This window comes from Leuresthes tenuis, unplaced genomic scaffold, assembly GCF_036924035.1.
Source record: "Leuresthes tenuis unplaced genomic scaffold, fLeuTen1.0.hap1 SCAF_12, whole genome shotgun sequence".
NCBI lineage: Eukaryota > Metazoa > Chordata > Actinopteri > Atheriniformes > Atherinopsidae > Leuresthes > Leuresthes tenuis.
In genome coordinates, this window is record NW_027325366.1 from 22,403,500 (window position 1) to 22,430,822 (window position 27,323).

General features: G+C 42.3%; 1 protein-coding gene across 4 annotated transcripts in view; it reads right to left on the reverse strand.

Moving 5' to 3' along the window:
• Positions 1-26,122, reverse strand: part of tanc1b (tetratricopeptide repeat, ankyrin repeat and coiled-coil containing 1b) — an 81,440-nt gene extending 55,318 nt beyond the window's left edge. For all 4 annotated transcript variants that reach the window (XR_011917960.1, XM_072397123.1, XM_072397122.1 and 1 more), the window contains exons 1-3: positions 25,834-26,122; positions 16,746-16,839; positions 1,223-1,429 (exon numbers count right to left, since the gene is read on the reverse strand). Coding sequence is in view for 3 of the 4 variants with exons in the window: in XM_072397123.1 (XP_072253224.1) it covers positions 1,223-1,429; positions 16,746-16,806 (268 nt within the window). In the remaining variant the exon portion in view is untranslated. The remainder of the gene's footprint in view (positions 1-1,222; positions 1,430-16,745; positions 16,840-25,833) is intronic.
• Between the last annotated feature and the right edge of the window lie 1,201 nt (positions 26,123-27,323).

Sequence of the window (27,323 nt, forward strand, 5' to 3'; positions counted from 1 at the left end):
TCCAGAGTACAAAGATTCAGGTTGAAACAAGTTCAGCCACAAAAAGGTATTCTTTGCTTTGAAGCAGTCCACAGATGGTGGCAATGTTCTCAACATGTCGGATAGAAGTAGCCCTGGAGGACTCGGATCCAGTGTAAACACACGCCCATTACCAACCAGCGAAATGTAAACACATGGTGCAGTTGAGGAGACCTCTTCTTCAACACAAGGTGATCAAATACAAGGGTGATGTGACAGAAACAACCCGCTGTAAGTAGACCGAGCCCACGCTCCGGCGGGATCCAGAATGTGCTAACTGTCAAGACGATATATAACTCACGTCACTGGGACTTTTACATTTCCAAAAGAGACAATTAGTCATAACTGCTGGACATGTTTCAGAGAGGACTGAGTTAGACGCTGCACCAGCAGTATTTTAGGACTGAGAGCAATAATCTGGAGGGCTGTCCAATGTTAAGCAGTTCTAAAAACATACTTGAAGGTAGTGATCACTTCTGTAGTGGCCCAATAAGTCAAATAAAGCTGTCATTATGCGACTGGATTAACCCAATTGCTTGCAGCAAACTGTAGCGTGTGCCCCAACAAACACGAAGCAAACACAAGACATGAGACGCCTTGCTACAAAATATGACGGGGATTCTCCACTTCTATCGAATAGGTTGTTAGAATCGGATTTGTTCTCAGACATTATGTACTCATACTCTGTATTTCACTGAACAATCTATGTTCCTTTTTTTGCACTCGTCTACTCTGCTCATACTACACAATGTATGTCCTTGAATGGTCCAAGACTTTAAGAGGGCATAACTAGACTAAATAACTGGGACAGACGAAGCTTCTAGATCGTGTCAGATAGGTCTGTTATGTTAGATACACGCCTGAAACAACACTCACACACACGTTGTTTGTCACATCCCAACAGCATCACGTGGGCGGTGGCTGGCCTGTTCATGTCACTAATAACTGGCTAATTATACTCGGTCGTGTTACTCTATACTCTATATTTCTCCAGCTTGTTCTCGGGCTTCCAATGAAAGAATTGGGGTAACGATGTATTCTGACAACAGTTGAAAAATATCAAGCAGCATAAAATAAACACATCTCTTATTATTTGAAAACAATGCGGGCAAAAGTGTTAGAATGATTAGCTCTAATTGGAGTGAGAGGTCTGAAAAAGATTGAAAAGCAGCACGTAAGCCAAACTTATAAAAAAAGAAAGTACCTGGTGATCTTTTGTTGGAGCGCAAGGGCATCATGTAGGACTGCCGCGGCAGAAGAGGCGACGAAGGGAGAGACATTGACACTCCCTTGGAAAAACCCAGCCTGAAAACATCATCTTGTGCGTTAGGGTGACCGCTGCCTGGACCCTGGGACGGGGGGTTCCCCTCAGGTGGGAATCTTCTTTGAGCACAATGGCTGTGAACATCACCTGTTGGGGAGAATCACAGTTACCTCACACCAAATAAAGAAAAAAAATAAATAAAGCCAACTTCCAGGCAGGGGGCATACGTTCTGATATCTGATAAGAGTTCTTTACTGATAGTTAGATACACTAAAAAACACAAGCAGTGCAGTTCAATAAAACCTTGTGCATTATCAACAGTCGGTGGTCTGCTTCATATCTCGGTGCAGTTTCACATGGGGCATGTAGAAATCCTTGTCTAAGCTCATGTGCTCTCTTTCAGGATCCAGAGTTGCAGGTGTGACAGCTGGATTCAATACATTTCTTAAGCATTACATAGACTCCATAACCAATAAGCCAGTGACTCCAAACCCATCTTCAGTTAAGAAAAACTCCAATTTAACTTGAGTCTTTGCATCACTTTTCCCTTTATTGCTGCTCACATTTCTTTGGGACTTCATTTTAAGACGCTGTACAGAAGAAAAAAAGGTTGACCTTTGAGCTATAAATGGTAAGACATTTAAATTCAGCTTCATTGGGACAGTAAAACTATCAGAATGTGGGCACGAGCCTTTAAGTCCCCCAACTGGAAAATTCTTTTTAATTACTCTGAAACTCTTTAACCACAGTGATGATGATTGAAGCGATTCTACCAACAGCGATGGCATTCTGTGCAATGAGACAACCAACATGAGAAATGATCGGATTTAGATACAATTTCCCCATTTAAAAACCATTTTTACCAGAGTGCAAAACCCTTTTCTTTGAACTTCAGGTCAATGAGGATGACTTGGAAGCCGATGCAACTGAATAAATGTACCGAATAATTTCCCTTTACGACCGTCCCGACTCTGAATGTTTATAATGGAAAACCACTGTGGAAACCTTCGACAATCTTCTTTGCGGCAGAGGTCATCTTGGTTCAGACAGAATGGAAGTTTTAAGCGCATATATATAAAAATTTTTTTTTAAAAATATGCCCAAGTTGTCCGATCAACTTTCTAATTTCACACACCAACATAAAAGCTTTTACATCTATATATTTTGACACCGACGCGGCCTCGATTCACAGGAAGGTGGCACAGACCTGCAGAGAAATCAGCTTGTCGAGTACGGCTAAAAGTGCATTTCTGTAAAAAGCGGCGTGGTCTCAGATCATTTCTTGCAGATATCTATGCAGTTACATTCGTGTTGTAAGCAGGCAAGTGAAACTTTGATTGATCAACAGCTCCTTTAGGCAATGTCTAAAAAAAATTCGAGGCTCCACCTTCCACCTATTCGCACTCTGCTGCAAACCCCAGTGCATGCTGAAGGTTATAATCTGATGATAATCATCTTAAAAAAATAAAATAAAATAAAAAGCAGAGAATCCGTTCTGAGGTCCCCAACTAAACTCATACATGAAGCTCTTAAAATCTTCCTGGAAGCACACACACACACACACACACACACACACACACTGTGTGCCAGTACTCTCTGAAACTAACCGGTACTAAACTGTGGCTTTAAAGAGACAAGATCTCCCAGATTCGCCGTGTAGGGATGACTCCCACTGTCCACTCAACGGAGAGTCATGCTCATTTTAGATTTTTCACCACAGCCTGCACGATAATTGAATGCCATGCCTTCCAGTTCTAATGTCAACATTATGAAACCACTTTGAGGGTGACTGATGCTTTTGGAAATTGTTTTAGTAAGTGCAAGACAAATAAAAACAAATTAACATGGAAACTAAAAAGAAAAGACAAAAAAAAGTGCATGTCAGAGCTAATTTTGGTAGCTATGACATTCAAGCTGCGTGCAAAATATATAACTAGAGTCATTTGGTGACATCACAATTGATGAACTCAAATGAACCAGCTGCCAGAAAGAGACAGATAAGTCCTTTAATAGGTTGCTGTGGACACAAACAAGGAGGACTGCTAGACCTGGGTCTGGGAAAAACAAGGCTGTTTGATGTGTATTTAAACCTGGGGTCATGGACCTGTGAGCATTTCCCATGCCTCTGGGACACATGAGAAGGACATCAAGTTAGTGGAGCAAATAAGACCGTCATTGGCCATTAAGTAGAGATATACTCTGTAATGCACTAAATACACTGCCTGGCTGTTCTTTGGTGGTATTTTCAGTATGTCATGGTAAAACACACACACAAAAAAAAGGTGCATTTCACCTCTCCGTTTATACCATTTCCCTTCTCACACAGTTTGCTTCATTCAGTGAGTCAGCACGATGAAACGCACAGTTGAGTCGAGCTACAGTTACGGCTCAACTTGGTCGTTTCATTTGACCGCCGTCCCCGTCCCGTTGCACACACACACACACGGTAGTGAAACCGAGTGTGTGAGAAAGAGCTCAAGTTTTCTGTGACATCACATTGCACAAAACATCTCGAGTGGTGACTTTGTCAGATAACGCTGCAGTTACATAATCTGGACTTTATTGGTGCTCGGCCAGTCTGGAAAAGGTTTAGGCTACTGAGAGTTGACACATAGTCCTAAAAAGAAATGTCTTGACAAAAGGCACAGAAAAAGATGTGAATGAGAGCAGCTCCACTGGTAGTTCGGCTGTATCCATAAAAACTTTCACTGCCGTTTTACCAAATCATGCTAAAATGATGGTGCTTTGAATCACAGGTCCTTTCAAATATTGTCGAGCGTTTACAAGCAGGGGGGGATTGGAACCCTGACCGCATCATCTGTGTTTATTAGCTCAGTTTCATACAATTTCAGTCAGACCAGGAGGTTTAAATGTATTCTAAAAGTCTGGTTTTGGTTGGACTAACACAATAATTCGGGGTTTCTAGTGTCATGTAAATGTGCTTAGTGATGGGAACTGATTGATGGATCCAAGACCAACTGTATTCCGCGTCAGAGGAGCAGCCCTTTGTGGTTTAAAACACAAGCCTGATGGTAATCTTAAACCCACTCCTCCTATACCATCTGTAATCTTGATGCAAGCAGGGAAACGTGCACTTTTTTTGTATCTTTTAGTTAAAAGACCATCTGAAAGGATTCAAGACAAAAGTTGTTCTGTTGCATATAATCCAGTTTGTAAAGAAAAGTGCTGGCTGACAACATGAGCCCATTTATGGTGTCACTGCTTTTTCTGATGCCACCCAGTTCCCATCGTGGTTGACAGATTTCCCACACTTTTGTCTCCCTCCTGTCAAAATACAGTATTTTGTTGCGTTTGCAGAAATGTTTCCCCAAAGTCCCTACGCATGCCAAAAAAATTGCAAATTACTTTACCTGCTGACTAGTTTTCTCTCAAGATGGGGTGGGGGGGGGATGGAAAAAAAGTGCTTTACTGAAAATTAACCTTCGATGGAGAGACCAGCGCGGCGGTTATGCTGGCTCGCAGCGTGGTAATCTATTCTGCAGGATAGAACTTGCTCACTCATCACTCCCACAAATTAAAATGTATAAAATATTAGCCTCATGATTATGTGCATTACCTAACAAGTAACACAGAGCAGACATCAGCAGACCGAGCTGAGCCGTAGCTGTAGCTGTGGTGGACCACAGAAACAGGAATTAGCTTCGGTCCCATTTTCAGGACTTCAGCAAATTAGTTTAGGCTCCTGCCTGCAGCTCAAAGGTTTGTAGAAACCCCTGAATGCTTTAAAGCTACTTTTAGCACCCCTCTGCTCTCGCTAATCAGAAGCAGAAACCCATTTTCTGCACCAAAGTGGACACAAAGCTGTCTTGTGTTTAAACGGCTTCTAAACAAAGAGGAATGCCGCAACAGGAAGGAGAGAGGTTCCAGTGACACCTCTGCACGTCTGCAGACATGGAAAAACCTGTGAGAGAGCCAGAAAGGGCAAGACCTGCCGTCACCTTGACCCGACTGGAACGTACCGCATGTACACCGAGGGACATCTCTATGGGTCTGCTAAAAAAGGCTGAGTTTGTGCACGTTTGATTGTGTTTTCGATGTGAAAAGACATCATACAAAGAAAGTCATTACATTTCTTTGAAAAGTAAGCATAAAGCACAAGTCATCTATCAGTTTTCATAGAAAAGGACTTTAAGTCCACTGACCATAAACCCAACACAGCCTTTTGTTATCTTTTCTGAAATCACTTTATTTCATGAATAAAACAAAAGCATAGATGCCTCTTGAATGCCTTATGACACAATCGAGAAAACATAACCCTGAAATGCGCCCCGTCCACCTTTTCATAGCAATTCTGAGCCATAGCTTTTAGCAATTGGCTTTGATCAGACAAAATGAAAAAGGTAGCATTGTTATTATTTGGGTGATGATGCTGCAGCGCAGTGCGCACTCCTGTGTCATAGGTCCATTTGAACCGAGACTACACAGCTATACGTTAACAACTGCCAGCAGGCCGTTAACTTGCTGCAGTCACAGAAGGTTGCGGCCGATACAGATTTAAGCCACACTGCATGTTAAAGAGATCAAGTTGTAATTTTGGTAGCTGGTTCTGAAAACATGAGGCGCCACATAAAAGCTTGTCATCCAAGTGCTGGTGAACAGGCAGCAGTGTGTCATGGTGACTGCGCTGCCATCTGACCGATACTATAATACATAAACGGACACAAGGACAGAAACTTGCCAGTTCTATTTCAGCTACTTTCCAAAACCCTGGTTGGGGCAGGCCTGCAATTTCAGCCCCTGCTGTGGTCGAGGAAATCAGCCCTTTCTAATTATACAGCACTGGCCCTGGATGATGTAAAAATGATTACAGTCCCTTGCATGCTCTTTCCTCCTCATCAAAGCAAAAAGGTCCAGAGCCCGAGAGGACACCCAAACCATGAAACAGCTCAATATTATTTCAAGGCACCGATTTAGAAGAATATCTATTAAAGCACAAATCAATTCTTTGAGAGGGGCAACGTGAGTCATCCTTAAATGTTCATTCAAACCGATGGTTCCACTGCACTCATACATCTGCATCAATGCCAGAGGAGATAGAAAAACTGTGTGTTTCATCAAATCTTTAAAAGAAAAACGGAAATTAAAAACCATCAGCTGAAGGATTAGTGACGATAGCGTCATGCAAAAGAAATAAATCATACTTTAAACAAGAATCAGTTTAAGCATTAAATGTTTCTGTTGCAATCTGTCGACGAAACGGGGGGGAATTGTACTCCTGCAGAGAATTTACTATGGTTAAGTGGAAAAATTATTACACTAAACACACTAAAAAACTAAAGGTCTTTCACGGGTCTAAATCTGGACACCGTTTTTCTCTCCTAAAGTAAAGCTGTGGAGAGGAATGTGATCGGTCACTGCCTCTGTAGGAATGCAATGACCCCCCCGATAAAGACTCTAAAATAGGCCATGCTAGTAGGAATATTGTTTATAATGCAAAATACATGGCTAAAGCAAATAAAATACAAACAGTATTAGTAGTAAGTTTCAATTCTGAATTCTTTCCATGCACATTTACGTCACATTAGCTTGCCACTAAGCATTAGGGTCCAAAGAGAGACTATAATTAATGCAGATTCTTTCAATCATAACACAAAGCACGACGACCATAGGACAAACCACCAAAGGGGGAGAATTCTTTCGCTAGACTGATTGCCAATGAGGATTCCCTGTGTATTTCCGAGAGCAGAGGGACAGTCTGACAAAAGCTGTCATGGTTAACACACAACAACCCACAGAGAGGAGAGAGACGCAGACAAAGAATACAGGGCAGGGGGGAGGGTGTAAGTTATCTATAATGATCAAGGACTAAATTCCAATACACTGAATATCTATCTAGTTCAAATTCACCAGATATGCTGAAACATAACTTGGAAAAGCAAGGCCATGCAATGGACACTTCAGTTCTTTTCCCATGATGCATTTTTCAATTTCAGACCACTTTACTCAGCTGGCGGTAGCCATAAAAACAGCCGAAATACCGTACCTGGCAGTTGGACACAAGCCTGCAAAACTCAAACTGATGTAATAAAGTAATAAATGACAAAGCAAACTGTATACAATGTCTTTTTTTTTTTTTTAACATTTCTCTAACGTGCCTCACTTCTGGGGCAATTTTTTTTTTTTTTTTTTAAAAATCAAGCACATAAGAAGCAAAGGGCAGCCAATATGATATCTCTTCCTTATGTGTGTGTGCTTAAGTGTGTTAAGAATCTGCAAACACTCCCTCTGTGCTGGCGTTCCAGACAGCGTCCCTGACAGCGTATTTAGTTTTAGCTTGTTAGAAACAAGAGCCCTTCTGTAGCTCTGAGACCTTCACAACACATATTCATACTTGCTTGGTAATGAAAACAAATTAGCAGATTCTTTTTTGGCATAAAACTAAAAAGACAGCACCGCGTACCGAATCTAGGAGCACCAAGATGTGTCCATCTCTTTTTCCCTCTGATGCACAGCTCTGCAGAGGTCTGAGCTCTGGAATGCCTCCCCCAATGGCCCCAGGGGGAGACTGACTGGCAAAGAGGACTCTGTGTGTGTGTGTGTGTGTGTGTGTCTTGGGAATAAGAAGTAGAAGAGAAGGAGGAGGTGGTGAAGGGTAGCACTAGCCAGGCACCATGACATTTCCCATTCCTCTTCATAAATTGGCAATTTAAGGGGATATGGGGAAAAAAAAAAACTATGAGCCTGACTGAGACTTAACCATGCTTTATCTTAAGATGTGTGACAAGGGAGCCATAGGAAGGCCAATAAAGGGACAGACAGATGAGAAATACTGTATGCTTCATGATATCAAGTGAGGCAGATTGTAATCACACCCTTCTAACTATGAGAACAATACCCAAAAAAAATGCATGGGACCTGTTTGGCCTACCCGAGCATAATTGATGTGAAGAGATAACAAGGTGAAATATAACTTTGAACCCATACAAACTAATAATCTGAGCCTTTTGGTGAACAAAGGAAGTGAGATGCTGATAGTTCTTAGTAGCCTGGCTAAAGGATTCATATTCTATATGTAAGGCTTACAAAGAAGGCCTAACATAATGGCACACAGCATCACAGTCCATCGTTTTTTGGTAGCTGTTCTCACATGATTCTCTCGTAGTGTCTTTGCTCAAAAGTCAAAGAATATGGACGCTTGATTGATTCAATTATAAAAGGTTTGATCTGGACCGTAAAGGGGCCACGGATGCATTAACGCCGCTACAGTAAAACCATAAAAATGCTCGCATGGGGTTTTAAACGGGGTTAATAACAACACTGTCCTCTACAAGTCATGAACACAGCTGTTAAAGTCTGAGGACAGACGGACGACCAAGGACACATGCTTGTGTTGTGATCAATCATTTTAATATAGCGAGCACAGTTCTGGGGCCACTGTGCCACAAAACGGAGGCTCATTTGTTCTTTTTTTTTTTCAGGCTATTCCCCAAAATGTATGCAATTTCTGAGGGTTATCTGTTAGTTATGACTAAAGCAGCTTTAAGGTAAAAAAGTAAGCTTTATTCCCAGATTCCCAGCACAATGTGGTCTGTGGTCCTATGTTGCCATGGAGATGTCATTTAATGACAGATTTGGATTGCCATTAGCACAGACCATTAGGCAGAGCCCCCTCTGGGGCCAGGTGAGGTCATGAGAACATCACTAACCTCTGGACAGCAGCCTGTTCAGTAAAGTTAAATGGACAAGGATGTAGTACAAAGGCCGACGGCCCCATTCCTCAAAAGAAGCTAATCCCAAAAGTAAACATGAATCAGGGAAAAGCTCGCAGCTTTGCACCAACGCTGAAAATCTTGGTTGATGGTAAATCTGTGTGAACTGAATCAATCAGGTGTGGGAGGGCAGGAACTTATTTTATAAGACCAAAAAGGCATACCATCCTCCTCTCAAACCAAAAAGGCATCTTTTCTGAGTCTTAAAACATGTTTTCTATGCTCAAACCCACCTGTTTAAGAGTTAGCAAACTTTCAAAACTTTTTAACCTAAAAACTGTTCTCAAAATAGCTCACTTAAACTAAGCGAGGCGCTCCTCTGCAATCTGCACTATGCCCTGTTCTTTTGAGGCTGGGCACAAAGGAGTTGGGGTCATTAGTTCAGGCCTTCTCAAACCTGCCTGAGCTAAGGATGGCAAGACATTCTGCAGGCACAACAAAAAAAAAAAAGTAAAAATGAAGAAAAGCAAAAGAGAGGAAATCAGGACTAAGATGAGAGACAGGGGCTCCAAGCTCCAGACTAAGAGTCAGACAGTGTGACAGCAGTGAACAGTCTCCATGGCGATGTTAGAAGATGGGGAAAAACAAAAAAAAAATTCCAATGTGAACCTAAGTATGGTTAGGTAATGAAAAGCAACAATTCAATGTATGACATGGCAGTCGCAGTCTCTTCTAAATAAAGAGGGACACTTAAAGTGCTCATTTAAATCATAGACAAAGTTTGTTAAAGGTATAAAAGCATAATGGCGGGGGGGGGGATCAGACAGAAGGAATGCGTCTGCCCTTGAAGGTCGTTTTGTAATTAGAAAAACCTGTGGCCTGCTGACCTCTCCAGCCAATGAACTGCCATGACAGCCACCATCACCCCTTCAAAGACCATCTAAAGCACCCAGGTATGTTAGCTGATAAAAATGCTTTTTCCTCTTTGATGTGGCAAAAACAATACGGCGAGGTGTGAGGGGTAACGGAGGGGAAGCTGGTGGGAAAGCCGGTATCTTTGCAACGCTGTAGCTTACATCACGCCCTGCTTCCATGAAGTCCGCTAGGCTTTGTTTAATTTCTAGTTTATGGCAGTAAGTACACCTCCAGGGTCACAGGCGCCATTGATGCTAAGTTTATGGGAGGCAAATCAGAGTAATGGAGGGTGGCGACAGCTACAGCCGACCGCGGGCAACTGGGATCCATGGTAGCATTCTTCAAAATTCCTGTCGGGGTAACATAAGCAGTGTCAAGTTTACCCATTAAGCACAATTCACTGCATGTTGGACTGACAGCTAGTGTCGGTAACTCGCTCCCCAAATACCTTTCTGATGTCGGATAGGAGCGTCAGTGTCAATCGGTTACTGAATTATCTACAGCACTATTTTTATAATAAACTCTCTTCACTTCAAACAGTATGACTTGAAAAACAGTTTCGAGACAAACAACCCAGCAGACCCTTAGCAAAGACATTTAGCCTCGCAGGCGAGAATCTTTTACGCACATGTGTTCCGGTCAAGCTCCACATGAGAGCATGAAACGCAATATTCCCAACCCAATTAAAATAGTCCTAAAAACTGCCCATGAGTCAATACAGAACTAAAGACTTATCTGAGAGTCAGTGATGGTGCTTTCTGGTTGGAGTTGCTGCTAAACACCGCTTTCTGCTGATATTCGTGTCATCTTCCAGCTATGCTGCAAAACTGCCCTCACTGTGAAGTGCAAATGCGTGTAAAGTCTCCAGTGCTCAAGTATGAAAACAGTTTTAACCACCAAACAAGTGGAACTCAAAAGGTTATACGTCTTAAATGTGCCCATGAGTGCACAACAGGCCCTATATTCAACTTGTGAGAACTCCGTTGTTATGCAAATGACCTTTTTACTCGTTATAATCGCTTATATTATATGCTTAGAATATAATAAAATCATTAGTCCCATTGCCGTCATTCTTAGAAGCCTTAAATCATATAGAGTGAAAATAGCTAGGGCCAAGTATGTGTTGTTAAAGTTCCAGCAAAAAAGAAACGGCGAGACAGGCCAGCCAGGTTCACTGCTTTTCTTTTTTTTTTTGCTTCTCAGTAGGAATGACAGGGTGTGTCTAATGTGGATACACCTGAGGTTTGTGGGTGTGTGTGCATCTGTGTGCGCATGTGTTTGCATGAATGTGTGCAAGTGAAAGATGTGGTTTGAGCTACGCCCTGCTAATCGTTGCCTGCTGGCTGCGCAGTGCTTTGATAGCCATGTAGGTCTGTGCACTGAATGGTCTCCTTTGTAAATCAGGTGCATTCTTTCTCCACCTTTATAAGTCCTACCATAACTGTCTGGACATGAAAATCTATATAAACATGGCTGCGAGCAAAAGAGAGCAAACATGAGCCAGCATTTCACAGAGAAATTGTTAATAGAGTTTTATTCCAAGAGAGAAAGAAAGAAAAAAGGCCGCTGAATGAATGCTAATTTAATTTTAACCCTAAGGTGTTTGCGGAGGTGATGGAAGAACTTTTATGTCACAGAGTATTTACCATTTTAAAATCTCAACTGTGACACAAAAGGTAGACCAGAGCCTCATAGCTGCAGGAGTTATTCTTCACTCTGAGGTGCTTTCCAAAAGGAAGATGATGATACAGGAGGCAGTGGTTTTAGTCTGAGCAGAAGATATCACGATCTGACACATCTTCCCTCCGTTTCTGTGTATGCGCACATGTATGTAGGAGAAACCAAATCTAAGCTAATAAAGATGTTTTAATCAAAGCATGTAAAGACTGCGACTCATCGCCTGAGCACTTTCTCTGTTGTTGTTACTCTAAAAAGTGAAATTTGTCTGGAAGGCACAGAACAAGAGGTAGCATGTCTCAAAATGGCTGCAGTAGCTATTAGACAGTAGATATGGATAGAAAAGAGGCCGCCAGCCAACAGTTCACTGAGCAGAGTTAGACTTATAAGCAGTTAGGCCCTGAGACCAGTGACAGTGTGAGAGATCTTTATTAATGTCCACATCCATAACATACAAACAAATGAGTTTAATCGAACAGCAAGATAAGAGTTCACCGGTTCATCTGGAGCTTTTTTTTTTTGTTTGGACAAATAACTGCTTTGCCACCTGTGGATCTTGTTTATAGAGGAAAGTCCTCCCATAACAGTGAAAAATGCTGTTGAGGCAGCTGAAGGAGAAAGACTACAGACAGCAAAGGAATCTCTGCAGTGTCAGCAGTTCTCCTTTCTACCATAGAGAGGAAATATGTAAAACACAGATTACCATAAAATATGCACCACACTGCATTTCAATATTAAAGAATGAACAAACCTCGAGCCGCGGCCTCAGATTTATTAACTTTACCATCAGCTCTCTTACAGTTTGAGCCGACATCGTCTTTTAAATGGCATCTAAAATTTAAAAAGGAAAGGAAAAAAAAATCTGATTTTGTAACCAATTTGTTGACGTCCGACCTGCAGCAACATACCACTGTTTTGTGTCAAAACATCCGAGAAGCTCAGGGAAACTGCAAGAGACGGCGTGCACCATTCCTGACCACAGCTGAGGCAACAGAGCGCTAAAGGAGGCTCTCGCTGTTCCCATCACTTTGTGCACCGATCCCCTACGTCACTGAACGCCTTCTTCATTTTTCAAATGAAATTAGGCTGCACTGAATTTGGAACCGACATAACATCAGAGACTTACAAATTCTGCCAGCCAATCGAAGGGATTCTTCACAATCTTGTGCAAGTCTGCGCATCATCATTGTTTAAAAAAACCCATGTGTGAACCTGTCAGTGGTTAGCAAAAATCTAATGAAATGAAAACGATCAGCCTAAGAGTCCTTCCACAGTAATCTGTCCAAACAATGCTTTCAGGTCAACAAAAGGAGTTGTGTACCCTGTAAAGACAGGTGTGTGTGTGTGTGGCTCCGTACAGCCAACAACCTGAGAGGAACCCTGCCAACTGGTGGTGTTTGTGTGTGTGTGTGTGCTGGGGAGTTGGAGGACTTAACAGCTGAAACTGTTATCGGCCTTAAAGCGAGCGCGACAACGCATGCTAGTGTGATTAACAGTGCATCACCCACAACAGACAGACAAATGTCTGGCAGCTGCTACAAGCAGCCGCACTCATTTAGCAGGAAGCATAATGTTGGAAAGCCTTCAGAGGCATTAGCAGGCCCACAAAGTCACACGTATTAACACTAGAAGGAAAAAGAAACAAAGAAAGAAGGGAAAAAAAGGCAATCAAAGCCGAATCGAAAAGGTGATTTCTGTTGGTCACATGATGAACTAATTGAAAGCACTCCCAGGGCAACAGCAACACTTCATGTCCAGACACTTCACTCAAGACTGCCGGGCTTCAAAGGGTGTGCGTGGGACTTCTGCGAGGGGGGGGCCTCAGGGCTACTTTGCCAGAAGGATGACTAAATCTCGGTGGGAAAATGCAGAATCATACAACCATCAAAGGCATTTGGCATAGTTTAACATCTATTGGCCCGTGATCAAATTCATTCCATTCTAAGACACTTCGTGTTCAAAAATGTCAATGTTGACAAACCGATTACATCAGACTTTGTTAACCGCATTTATGCGTGCGAATTCCTCAACATCCATTCGGTTCCAGCTTTTATTGTACCGTTGCTCCAGTGAACAGAATAACAGAGGATAGCATGTTAAAAAGATAAAGCTAAAAACGGTCAATTCTTAACAGATTCTTTGCAAAAAGGACTTTAAGAGAGGCAAGAGGGGAGGAAAGATCTAGGAGGAGCACAAGACTAAATTAGCAAACTGTGTGTTTTTGTGGGCTTGGCAATGGTGAGATCCCAAAGGAGAGCTAATGCCTGTAGTGGTATCTGGCAAAGGGGCAAAGTTTCCTTGACCATTTTTAAGTTGCCTCCAGTCCACAGCCACCAAGCCATGGGCAACATCTGCTGAGCTATCTTACAATTATAGCATTATCAAGGTTTTTCCTCCCACTTATTTCCACTACATATTGCTGAGCAGATTTTCATGAAGTTTGCGTCCTTCTGAAGCAAAGAGAGAGACTGTGTGGTCTGGTATCTAAGAATTCTTTAGGAAACAACACAGCAGCCTTGACAAACAAACACTATTCTTATCGATATGGGGGGGGGGGGGGGGGGGGGGGGGGGGGGGGGGGGGGACCTAATTTTTGCAAACGAGCTCGTATGCAGTGCCTAAAAGAATCTCACTGATGATGTAATAAAATAAAATAGTATTGGAGAAAGTCAAGAAACTGCAGGGCATATAATGAGGAGGGCTACTAACTAAATGGCATCGAACATCTCATTTCAACCGAAATCTCTTCAGTAAAAACTTTTGAATCCAAATGAAATCTTCAATCCTGCAGCGTAGAGGGTTCGGTTAATATTTTATGTGCAATATGCTCCCATCTTGTCTCAGAGATCAGTCATTGTACCCTGTGTGGTTAACACAGCCTTCCTTATCAGGCGTTCTGTGCCACTATCTTCATTTGTGACAGGAAGAACCTGAAATTCCTCGGTTATGGCAGACAATTAAATATAGGGTGGGGGAACTGCTTAATATAAAACTTATCAACTTATATGAGTCTAAATAAATAAACTGCTCAAGCCTGAAAAGAGAGAGAGAGAGATGCGGTCAAGATAAAACACCCCGTGCATGAACAGTGGGGTAAAGCGAGCACTGCTCAGTGCTGAATCGCTGTGACCTTTCATCTGTCTTAAGCACCCTAAACAACAGAGAGGAGGGTCCAGATTTTATTGTCTCACCATGAGAAAAGGACGGGGAGCTGCTTTGACTTGATGAATGGGGTCCAACTGGGAAAAGTGAGGTTGGGGTAAAGGAGCTGTATCCCGCCATAAAACTCACCCCAGCCTTCACGTCTACAGATCCTCTTGCGTTTAAGGATAGATGTGTGTGTGTGTGTGTGTGTGTGTGTGTGTGTTGAGGTAACAGGGAAGCTGCGTTATCAAGTGATTCATGTGAGCCAGGTTGCAACAGCTTCATAAAAAGTTATATATACAAAGCCTTTAATAGTCATTTCTTACTCCGGCTCCTTACTCGAGAGCAATGGAGGTGATGTAGTGCAGTGTGTAAAACAAGGCAGACTCCTTCCCCTTCTAATTTCAACACCGACTGTCGAGTCAAACAAAAACATTGAGACAAAAAGGTAGAGACGGCAGTGCTATGAGACATGTATCCAGTGTATACACCGGCCGCTGAATCAGACTGCTCAAACAACCACTGATGTGGTGAAGCAAGTCAAGGCTGGTAGAGGCAGCATAAGCAGAAATGATCACTGGAGGAGCCGTTACATGAATACGGGACTTGTCTACAATGTGGTGTTAAGGGTGACTCATGATTAGTCATGTTGGAAAACATCTGTCATGACATAATAATCATACTTTACCGCCAGATGTAATTATAGATAAAAGACGGAAGGATGGACCATTCTCATCGCAGTGTTTGAGACATAACAAAGGCTGCAGTGGGTTAATATTTGCTACGCAACCGCTGCAAAAAGCCTTCGACTTCAAGTTGGATTTGTGCCCTTTGCTGCGCTTCTCTGTGGCTTGTCCTCATAAGAAATTTGGGACTGTGGTGGAACACGAGTTACGAGATGATCTTTTATGAAACTAACTGCTAATTCAAAAGGTCCTAGAGAAGGTGAATGTAAGCCGCTTACTGAGTAGACAAACCTCTGCGACAGCCCTCATATTGTTTTCTGCCCAATTTATTATGACGACAAAAGCCATACACTAGCTCTCACTAACACATACTGGCACACACACCCACATAAAGCATTTCTCATCCCCTCCTTGTTCTAAATGATGACGTAAGAAACTAAAAAGATGGTCATAACATGGGACTAATGTTTGGAGTCCTAAAGAATATAGAGGAGGTCTAGAAGGGCTCGTGATCTAAACCAAACAACATTATCTGGCTTGGGTATGCGTGGCTTCCAGTTTCACTGGGACACTAGTGTTTACTTTTGATGTGATCTCAAACTAGTCTCTATGCATTTCACTTGCTGAGGCAGAAAAACCAACAGGAAACAACATAACTGCAGTAAAGGCCTTACAACGAATTTAACCAATGGTTATGTTAATTTGTCTAATCACATTTGAGCTGATGAGTAACTACATGATAAAGACCCTTCGGTGGGAATATCCTCAAATTAATAGGTGAGACTCTGCACATTAAGCCCACATTAATTGCATTCATTAGGGCTGTATGATTGTGATATATAAACAACTACTTCAGTCTATGGTGCTAATCTCAGGTGCATCAATAAGGGTTGCATTCCACTCCTGCATTATACATGCTGATTAGCTGCAAAACTTCCTCTACATAGAGTGCAAGTGTTAATGCACCTTATCGGCATTGCAATATACTTTTGATATATTGCGCAGCTGTGTGTCCATATAATTCTGAACTAAACTGTGTGTACTGCATGAGATGCTTCAAATGGACCTTTGCAGGATAGGATGAAACAAAGATGTAAATAAAACAAATTCTTTCCCAAATCCATTTCCTTTTGTTTGACAAGAGCAAACTTCAGTGTTTTTTCTCGCTCTTCTCTTACTCAATTAGACTTATTTCATGCGTTCAAATTCGGAATCCTTAGCATGCACAGTGCCCATGAAAAACACTTTATCAGGCTTAGTCAAGAATGAAAATTTTAAACACAGAAGGTGGGATCAGTCTCTAAGCCTGAGGGTTTGGAGTATCCATTTCCTGGCAACCTATCTGCTTTTTCTTTCTGATGTTGCACAAACCTGAATCCTTTTTGCTCCCTTTGCCTCCATCTCTATTCTTCTTCAGCACTGCCTTAAACATGGCAAGATTCCTGGAATCCTCTCTTTAGGGCCCCTAGGGGAAAGGGAAATAAAAATGGTCAGTCAAAAAGAAAGACTTCTGAAATTAATCTACCCGTCACTCAAGAAAAAAAATATGGAGACTGTCCTGCATTCCATCTTTAAAGTCTGTTTCATTACCTGTAAATATAAGAGCCATTTATGCAGGATTTGAAAGCAGGATGTACCCAAATCTAACTATACAAGATAAAATATGTTCCCAAAAAAAAAAAACGGACTTAGTAGCAGACAAACATAGCATATCCGCATTTCATACTGTTTAGCTGGCACCCGCCTGGGAGTTTTCCCACAGCACTCCCAATCCTGCAGGTCATCAGTGGAGGGAAGCATGGAAAGAATGCTCTAATATTTAAACAGAAAAGGACAAGTTCTGCTATCTTGTTATGCAGGAAAACACTCAGCTGAATGCCCTGAATTCCACATGTAATTGATGTTATGTGGCTGAGCTTTGGTGCCTTCAATTGATATATACGGTTGTTCACAAGCTGGTGTGCATTTTGAGCCCTTAGAGTTAAACTGTATAACATAAACTCGAGGTTTACCCTGGTTGTGCTTGTTTACTTTGGAATTATTCTTAGTCTTACGTTGCTGGACAATAGTAAAAACACAGCAGCAGCTAAAGCGGCCAATTGTGGGGGATATTTGGTTTCTAACCTTCTAAAACACATTATGGGCTGCTACGGTATACTCGACTATATTAATAGCAGCAGAACAATCTTCCCAATGAAAAGAAAACGACGGTTTCAACCAAATAAGGATTTGCCATCTGCAAACAAAACACAGAGTTCTCAACCCAAGAAGGCAGGCTCTGAAAATCCAGGTCTTACTGCTCCTCTGAGAGAGGCTATTGATTTGCCCTTTTTCCATCCTTGATAGTGTCAGATGAAACACTGTCCAGCACAGCCTCCACCCAGTTGGTTATGGGGGTGAAAGTGTATCAGGTGAATCTCAGAGAAGCCTCTAAATCATCTCAACGCAGCACTGATGGTTAAAAAAGAAAAAGAAAAAAAGAAAAATTAACATTCCGAGGGGTTTTACTCCTCCGAGCCAAACTCTAAATCAAGATTATGAATGTAGTTCCAAAGCAGCAAGTGGCTGAGGAATAGCCAGATAAAATGTGTATACATGATCCATTTGGTTATGAGCTCTCATTTGAAAATTTCTGTTTGTATATCCATGACAAAGCAGTGGATTTCACATATGGTGTAACAAAGCATGAAATCGGTTTAAGATCGGAGTCTCTCAGTGCCTCCACCACATTGAGCAGTTAATGATGACAGTGCAGTGTAGTACTGGCCTGCTTAGTGGAACAGTTGGCTGCTGTGTGGGAGATTGCTGCTCATCTCCAGAATACAGTCACAATAAACATCACCCAGGTTCAGCCAAAGGAAATGAGAAACGCCCTCTTGATACTCCAAAAGCCAACATGACAAATTCCTTCCAACCCCTCTCCCCCGTCAAAGCCACCACACACACAAGTGGGTGCCCAGTGTGAGACTGAGACACAACTGCTGGGTCTGTATCAAGTAAGGAAAAAGTAAAGTCTGTCCCATCACTGGGTCGAGACTGATCCGACAACGATGCACGAATCGGAAACGTATATTCAACGCTTCACTGCGATCTTGATTTAAAAAAGTCAAGAAGAAGAAAAAAATTAACACAAAAAAACGTCTCCTTAGAAAAGAGCCATGGATTGCATGGTATGCAGTATGATGGGGATCAGGATCCCTTAAGCCCTCAAGGTCAGGTCCATCCCAGTGCGTTTAAGCTGGGTCTGTATATTAGCGTGGCCCCTTAGACGGGGCCTCTTAATATTACCGCAGAGCAGTGAAAATCCCACACAGGTTCACAGGTTTCTGCAGACCGACTGGCTAAAGAGACAAAACACTCAAAATTTTGACACCGTCTCTTTTTTATTTCAAAAGAAACACCCCAGAGGTCAAAAGTCTTTAACGCTTTTCAAAAATATCCAGTTAACTTAACTAATGCATATCAAAAACCTCATCAGTACACCGCTGACACTTTATACCAGACACATGTCATCACTAAGGCCTTCTGAGACTTGACTCTGGAAAATCTCAAGGTAACAATAAAAAGATAAAAAAAAAGACTAATATGCAGTACAATGTCAGGAGAGGTTCCTATCAGGTTGGAGAAATTGGAGTCCAGGGTGCCTCGGGTTCTCAACATGTTTGTTTTCCAGGTCACGCCTCATGTGACATAGTTCAAATCTGTATGGGCTGTGAAGAATAAAAAGATCCTCGCCTGCACAGTGCTGACATGACACGGGGTTAATGGGACCATGAGGCTACACCGTAGTTATCTGAGAAGACCGCTATATATAGAATGAAAAAAAAAAAAAAAGGATTGTTTGTCCGGATTGCCTGTGGTCGGGAAGCATTTCACATATATCGGATATTGGTGAGTTAGAGTCTGCTTTGTTCCCCATCAGGTGGTGGACAATAGCGAGAGCCCCTTTTGGCTCAGATCAACTTCACCACTCTCCGAGCACTGAAGCAAAAGGCCATTTTCCACCCTATGCACTCATCTCTTTCCTGCCGAAATGTTATGTCAGCTGTCTTCATCAACCGATTCTACATGAAAGATCACGCTCAGATTTCCGCGCTGTTGGCATAGCAACGTGGACATTCTCACATTGAGCTGACCTTCAAATCTGGTTCATCAAACACCGTCTAGAAGTGGAGTCTTTCAAATTCTCATGTGAACACCATAATTATCTATTCTTTCATGGTCCATTCACTGAGTGCAGGAAACAGGCCCAGCCTGGTCTGTGAGTTCAAGTGGTTCAAAAACAATGGAAAAGTTAGCTGACAAACATTTGAAAGAGGAAGCATAGGGAGTAGGTATGGAGGACAGCAGAGTCCCAGTGTCAGCCACTGTAAACACCAGCTTGTTATTCACACTAATAAAAGGAAATACCAAAAAAAAAAAAGAAAAAAAAGCTTCTTTTTTTTTCTCCAAACATAACAAGTCTGCTGTTTAGACCTGAGTGTTTCCTGCATCTATTCAACTCTTGTGATCCAGCCAAGAGAGGAAATAAGTGATTTTGGAGAACAAATAATTGGTTTCAAACAATATATCAAACTTCCAAAGAGAACAAATAATCTGTCACGAGCTCTCAAGCAACCTAACAAAGACTAGCCGCACCTGCCAAGCAGACTGGTGCACACCAGTTCTACTTGGTAAAATTGGCTGCCCCTATATTTGGAGCACTCCCCACAAAGAACAAGTTCTTCCATCTCTCTGCCTGCCAGAAGATGCCATACTTTTAGCAAGGTGTTTTCTAGGAAACAGTTGTTTAAAAAGGGGCTACAGCGTGACCCAACAAACCTCGTCTGACGTTGCCACGACGGCAGGTGACTGCGCGTTTGTGCTGTGGGATATTCTTATTGCTTTATTAATGGATCCAATGATAATGTCTGACGCTTATCACAGCGATGTCCATCCATCTTTGAGAGGGTTTCATCGCCTCCCTTCATTCAAAATACTCCTAACCAGCTTGGAAAAATACCACCTCATGCACCATAAGTCCATTCATCTCTGAAGGAGTGCTCTGATTGGCAGGTAATAACGTTTCTCACTGATCACCATATGAATGTAAAGTCTAAACAGCTTGCTCTGATGCTACACACATGTTGTGGCAGCTTAAAGGATTGTGGTTGACCACTGGATGTCAACCACAATCCTTTACGGAGATGAAGCGGTCGTCCAGGAGTCGCTAGTTTGAGGTTTGAGCCACATACAAAAGTGTAAAGATACTGAACAAACTGGCTTGTACTGGAAAGTACACCGAGCAGTCAACAAAACCGCCATGTGAAGCAGTTCATTTGCAGTTCAGCAACGATGTACTGCACAAAGCGATGCTGAGAGTCGCCGTGGCCACCAAATGTTTTGAGAGGCGTAAACTTTGACTTGAAACCATCTCATCTTAACTGAAGAGAAAAATAAAGAAAAAAAAAACTAAAGACAGATCAGGAGAGAAACCTTAAATAAATAAAAATGATGAAAAAAATATGTTGTCATTAACTCACGCTTCACCTCTTGTTTATTTACTCCTGCGGGAAATCACTGTGCTTCATCAAAGGCCGTAAAAGCTCTAGCTTAGAGCAAAGCACGCGAGTCTCTAATCGAGGAGGACGAGCCACATGGCTCAGAGTGAAATTAAAAAGGATAATGGGTAAGACTCAAGAATGGCGAAGGAAATTAAACAAGTAGATGAGGACAGAGGCCATCAGTCAGTATGTCGAGTTATTCAGGTTTTTTAAAGTTACTGAGTCATCTATGTTTCAGTAGAAGATTAGAGAGGAAAAAAACAAAGAGAAGTAATTTTGAAACGATGCATTTGCCCTCTGAGGAGACTATTACTTAAACCACTCAGAATTATGACACTGATATTCAGTATGACTATTCTGTTCGGCACGCCCAAGTGATCCAAACAGCTACTGGCAAAAAACACACGCTTCTGGGAGAGAAGACTTTACTTACATTACACATCTTAAACATTTCTCCTCGAGTTTGGTGGCTGCTTTTTGTCTATTCTCTCAGACACTATGCCACTATCTAAAAGGCCTGACTGTTACAGTAGGAGCTGCAGTGAGAACGGTGCACATTTGTACTGCGTTTCACCCCCGAACACAACAGTAAAGGCTTTCTCAGCAACTGCAATGACTAAAACCTTTTTGTCTCTAGAGGTGTTGAGACAAGCTAAACGCGGCAATCATTGCTCCGAATTTAGTTACACCCCCCGGAGGCTGCAAAATGGAATAAAACCTGAAATGCAGACTCACATATGACTAACATTAATTCAGAAAAACACACCCCTAGGTGGCATGAATTCATGAATTAAGGAAGATGCGCCGTTTATTACCCTGCTCTTGAACTCAACCACTATCATCTATCAGAGTTGCTCTTATTTCATCCTGTTGATTAAACTTGATAACTTTAACCGATTTTCTGCAGAATAAAGTGGCCGTGAACATCTGGAGTGGAAACAAATTACGCACCATCACCGTTGCCTGCACTAAATTTGACATTTGCCTCTAAGGAAGGAACGTGTATTTGATTAAGGGTAAAACATTAACAAGTAGTGTTTAAAGTCTACAGGAAGTTCCTGCCACACACGGTTACAGAGATTCTCCTCATATCAAGGGTTATTAGTCGGAGGGTCAAAGGACCAAGTCAGAATCCTGTCGAGTTAAAAAGACTTTAAGAACGATAGGAACACACGAATATTATAAATGAGAGCCAAATAAAGTCAGGATTACATTCAACAGGGCCTCAGTCTGAAAAGCTCTCTGCAGATATGCGGTGTGGGTTTATTCTTAGCCCTTCACTTCAGATAAATTCAGCGAGCTGAGCACAATATTCAGTTCACTATAGAAGAGCGCAAACATTTAAGAGAGGAAAGTGGATTAAATCAATGTGCATGGAATAACCACAAAGGTTTGCTTCACCAATTCTTTATTATGCCAAGAAAACATCCAGCTGGACACGATCGTCTCGTACCCAGCAACTCTTTGCTCATTCATTGGTGGGAACTCAAACACTTCCCTTTTCGCCTGCGTGTAATATATCGATGTTAAGACTAGAAGAAGGTAAAAATTAAGTGGAAAGCAGCATATTTTGCCCAACAGTGGCATGTAACAGAGACGTGTCAAGTTCAGCTTGGTGTGCGTTACTTCTACAACAGCCTTCCTGCGTGCTTGAAATAATAGGCACTACTCAGATATACGCCTGAAAGCCCGAGAGCACACATCCACACAGACAGCGCTCGGAAACATAGACATTTTACGTGCTTGCTCACCGGGAATTTCGACCCATTCTACAGAAGATGTTCTGATAGGAGAAATGTTCTGTGTGTATGCGATGTTAAACAACCCAGCGCCATCAATAAAATATTAAGGCACATTGAAATGCACGTCTGGTACTCTGTGATGTTTAAATAGATGACCAAAGGGCAAGCGGTGCAATTTAATTGCGCAGCTATTTTTATGCATAAGCCGTTACGCTTTAATGCAAATACATAATTCCACTTTGCTAAAGGGCTTGTGTGCCATCCATCTTTCCAATGCCGCGAATATTCCACTGCCTTATGGTGAAGACCTTGCAAAAAGATAACGTAGGCAACAGTGCTGAGCAACTGGTCGATGTTCTAACATGGATGATCCTGAGTTGGCACATTTCCATGAGGAATCATATGTAGACATGAAATGTGGAAACACTGGGTTAAAACGGCACGAGCTGATTGTACTATAAATCTCCCAAAAAGCTAATTATTTTGTAAACAGACGAAAATGGAAATGTGGTGCAAGAACACGAGTAAGAAACATCTCAAGCTCAAAAGAATTATAGGTGGCAGATAAGCCCTACATCTGGCACCACTGGACATTTGCAAAGACAGCGAACCGCTTCATTCGGGCCCTTTGCCTTGCCAGTGTCTTCCAGTTTCAAAGCCACATAATCACAAATGGGTCATTATGCAGTTTTTAGCAACCGACTTACATAACTGCAATCTAACTAACTGGATGCAGTCCAAGAATTTCAGTCACAGTTTTCACACACCTCCGCCGGCCAAACCAAGCAGAAAAATGCATTCCTTTGAAGCGTAAGGAGGCAGATTATACGTGACGCAACACAATGCTCCAAACAGTAACCCTCTTCACTGAATTTGCACTGATGTAATAACAAAAACACCACATTGCCACACGGCCAGACACGAGTAAAATGTACAGTAAGATCTGGTTCCCGTTACCTCTTAACTCGGTTCAAACAATCTTGGTAATCTGGATTTCCTGTTGGGGCCAAAAATGCTTTCATACGACAAAATCATTATCCTTTTTTTTTTGTTCCAGCAACAACTCAGTATGGACTCTCTGTCAGGTCACTGGCTCCACTAGCCTTCCCCTCCTCAGCCATAACAATGCAATCCCGATGCCAGCGTCTTTTATTGGCCAACTGGCTGTGGACCATGGGAACCAGGCTCTGCAGAGAGCAGGAGGCAGACTCTTGTGGCTTTTTCAATAAGACGACCGCTCTGTAATGCAAACATCTTATAAACAGACAATTGGGATAGCTCTAGCTTTGGCACAAAGGAATGCAAATCTATTAAAATGTTCCAGTCTCACAATTAGCGGAAAAATTGCATGAAATTACACTGGAAAGAAGATACGGAGAATATTCACATTGCTGTCAGTGGCAAAGCCTGCTCCACCTGTTGAGCTTATGAGGAATAGCCAACACTCTCGACTGCCCTTATTGCTAGACTGAAACGAGTAAAGGTCCTTTCAAGGCAGAGAACAGGAGGCTGTGGCGTTATGAAGATTTCATAGAACCAATCAGAGAGGACGTTGAATCGACAACTTTATGTGGCTAAATTGATGAAAGCTTCTGACATTTTCAATTGATTTTTCTAAAGGTGAAAACAGAGCTTTGGGTTTTCAAAGCACCTGGCTGTGCTCCTCTGGGGGACACGCTGAAAACCAGCTCGAGCCATATACAGCCAGTGGTCAAACTTCAATGATTCAGTTTATGTGGGTGGACAAGATTACAGTCCTCCAGCCCTAAGCCCGCTGTGCTGCTGGTATCTGGGTTGGGTTCTGCTTTCAAAACCACCACATCCAATCAGAATATACAGACTAACATTAGCATCAAACAAGACCACACAGTTAAAATAGAGGCAATTATTGCCGTGTAAAACATCTGCAGAGTAATGAGCCGGACATTACATTACAACAATTATTATCTGGTAGAGGAAAGTCTTTAGAGGGGTTAAGGAACACAGAAACACCCCTACCCCACAGCTGATGATTATCCAACTGACTGACAAAATCAGTCAATCCTTTACTTAGTGAGAGATGGTTCAACTTCCCAGATCTAACCCAGGTGGAATCAAGCCAAATGAGGTCCAGTGTCGTCACACAGCGTTCTGGCCTTGGTTCACCGTGGTGAATCTAGCCCAGTGGTTACCAGATTTAGCTTGGTTTTGGGTGACTGGGTTTCAGCCAGTTCTGATTAGGAGTTGGCAAAGCCACATTAAGACCAACTACGGACCGTGTGAAGTAGCCTGAAATGGGCCAGTGTACTTGGGGCTAAATCTAAGTCTTTTGTACCATGCTTTGGCAAAAATATTTCATTTGGGCAGCCAATATGTAACCCAAATGTTTTTCTTTCCAACTACTCTGTAAAGAGTGACCAATAGTATCCAAAACATATAAAACACCAATGTAGTTCAGCAAAAAACATAACATTTCTAGCTTTTGTCTTTGGGTTTTAACACTTTATTGACTAAAACGTGCAGTTTTGGAAATTCTTTTTTTCTTTTTTTTCAGTGATAATACAGGATAAATCACTGTCTGGTGACAGTTACAACAGAAGGATTCATTAGAGCACTTTAAAGAGAAAATATGATGTATTTATTGTCTGTATTTACTTTCTTAAAAAGAAAAAAACGGATAGACGGATTCTTTTTCAATTAGTTTGACCGTTGTGAGAACAAAACTAACACAAAGCGACATAAAAAAAAAATTAAAAAATGGCGTGTCTAACAGTGCGAGGACTAATTAAAAACGAAACTTTCTGTCAATAAGTTTGACAGAGGTTAGTTTCAGCTAAGCGTAAGTCTGCGTTAGCTAATGTTCCAACCAAAGCGAGCGGAAACGTTACCTGCCGCACAGCCTGCCGTAACTTCGCTATTTAGCTTAAAGTTCACCTAGCTTTGGTAGCGGTGCGTCTTCAGTCACAAGAGGGGGAGCGACTCGGATAAAATTGAAAATAAAAACACACGGTTCGCTTAGCTGTCACTCCCGTTGCTTCCGTAAACTGCTCCGCGGGCATGCCCCGACATTCCTCTCTACAAATTCCAATGAACAAGTGTAACATTTCTCATCCCAACTTTTCCTCACTCGCAAACCGCCATCTCCGCTCTAACTACGCCCGCGTGGTTAACTTACTCGTGCTTTAGAAGTCTTACCTTAGAAATGTCATGGATGTTAGGAGTAGCCTACAACAAAAAGTTCTCCCAGTCCTCTGAGCGTATCTCCACACAAACTCAGTTCCAGCTTAATTCACCAAAGGTAGGCTACGGGACGATGGGCTCCTCCTCCTCCTTTTTTTTCATTCTTCTTCTTCCCTCTCCTCCTCCTCCTCCTTCTTCTTCTTCTTCTCCCCACATGAGGTCATCTGCAGGGAGGAACCTCAGAGCTCACAGAACAAACGACCCGTCCTCCCTCTTTCCTCTTTCCTCTGCTTCTCTGAGCATGCCTCATGGACATGACAGGATGCAGGAGATGCAAGCTGCAGATAACTCCCTCCCTGCTTTATTCAATTAGCCATCGAACTTTTGCCCTTTTTCTCTTCCAAGTTTATTCATAATCGCAGTCCCTACAGGTAACCAATTGCACAAACTATACAAAGTGACCTTTCGCATGCGGTTACATGATGATTTGACTGTACTTGGAAATTGCAGACCTGTAAAACTCAAGCGTGAGATGCTTGTAAAAATGAAAATGAACCTTGTGATCCACTTAGAGGCTTAGAAAAAGCTAGTTGTTGGACCTTGACCTGAGATTATTTTTGTCATACAGAAAGCGCTGCCTCTTTGTTTCCCCAAAATAAGTCTAAGTGCCGTTTGAGTCACTTCCACGCGAGCAGCTGTGCATTTGTGGAGGAAACTTGACCAAATCAGTCGTTGATTAGTTTATTCAGTTGGCTCAAAATTGAGCCGCGTGGATTGATTTAGACTACAGATACTGGAATCAGTCGTCTGATTATTAGATTGAAGAGGCCCAGTCGTTGACTTTTACAGGCTAAAGTGGGTTTTTAGACTTGTGTTACTGTACTGTAACTAAACCGATGGCTCAGTTTGTCTATTTACAGGAACATCCACGGGAGTCACATGAGGAGCAACTGATGCTGAACATGCTCTGGTAGCAGCTCCTCAGAAGCTCCTGTTTTCCGTGTCCTACAATTAGAAAATAACAGGGTACCGTTGTACTGATTGTGCAGATATTGTTTTGCGGGCTCTCTGGTGCAAGCAAGGTGGAGGACACAGACACGACAAACACATGTTTGGAGCATGTTTCACACCTGCGAGGCCTTTAACGATCACACAGAGGTGCCGGCTGCGGTGTAAAGGCGTGTATAAGTAACCTCATCCCGACATTTGACTGTACGCTTGGATCTTTTGCTTTAGATCAGTGATTAGTAGATGTCCCGCATCTTTGTCCGATACACGTTATCTTTAACACAACCCCATAGAAAGTCCTGGGGAGTGATATCTGGTGAACGAGGCTGTCGGGGAATTGGACCATCCCTTTGTTCTTGGTCCACTCCTCCCTTTATCCAACACTGTCCCTGCCTCCATACATTTCTTGTGCCATGCACGAATTGACGGACATGACGTTGGATCTCATCCATACTTAGTTCTGTAGTTTCCGATTTTGTTTCAACAAACCGTGACAC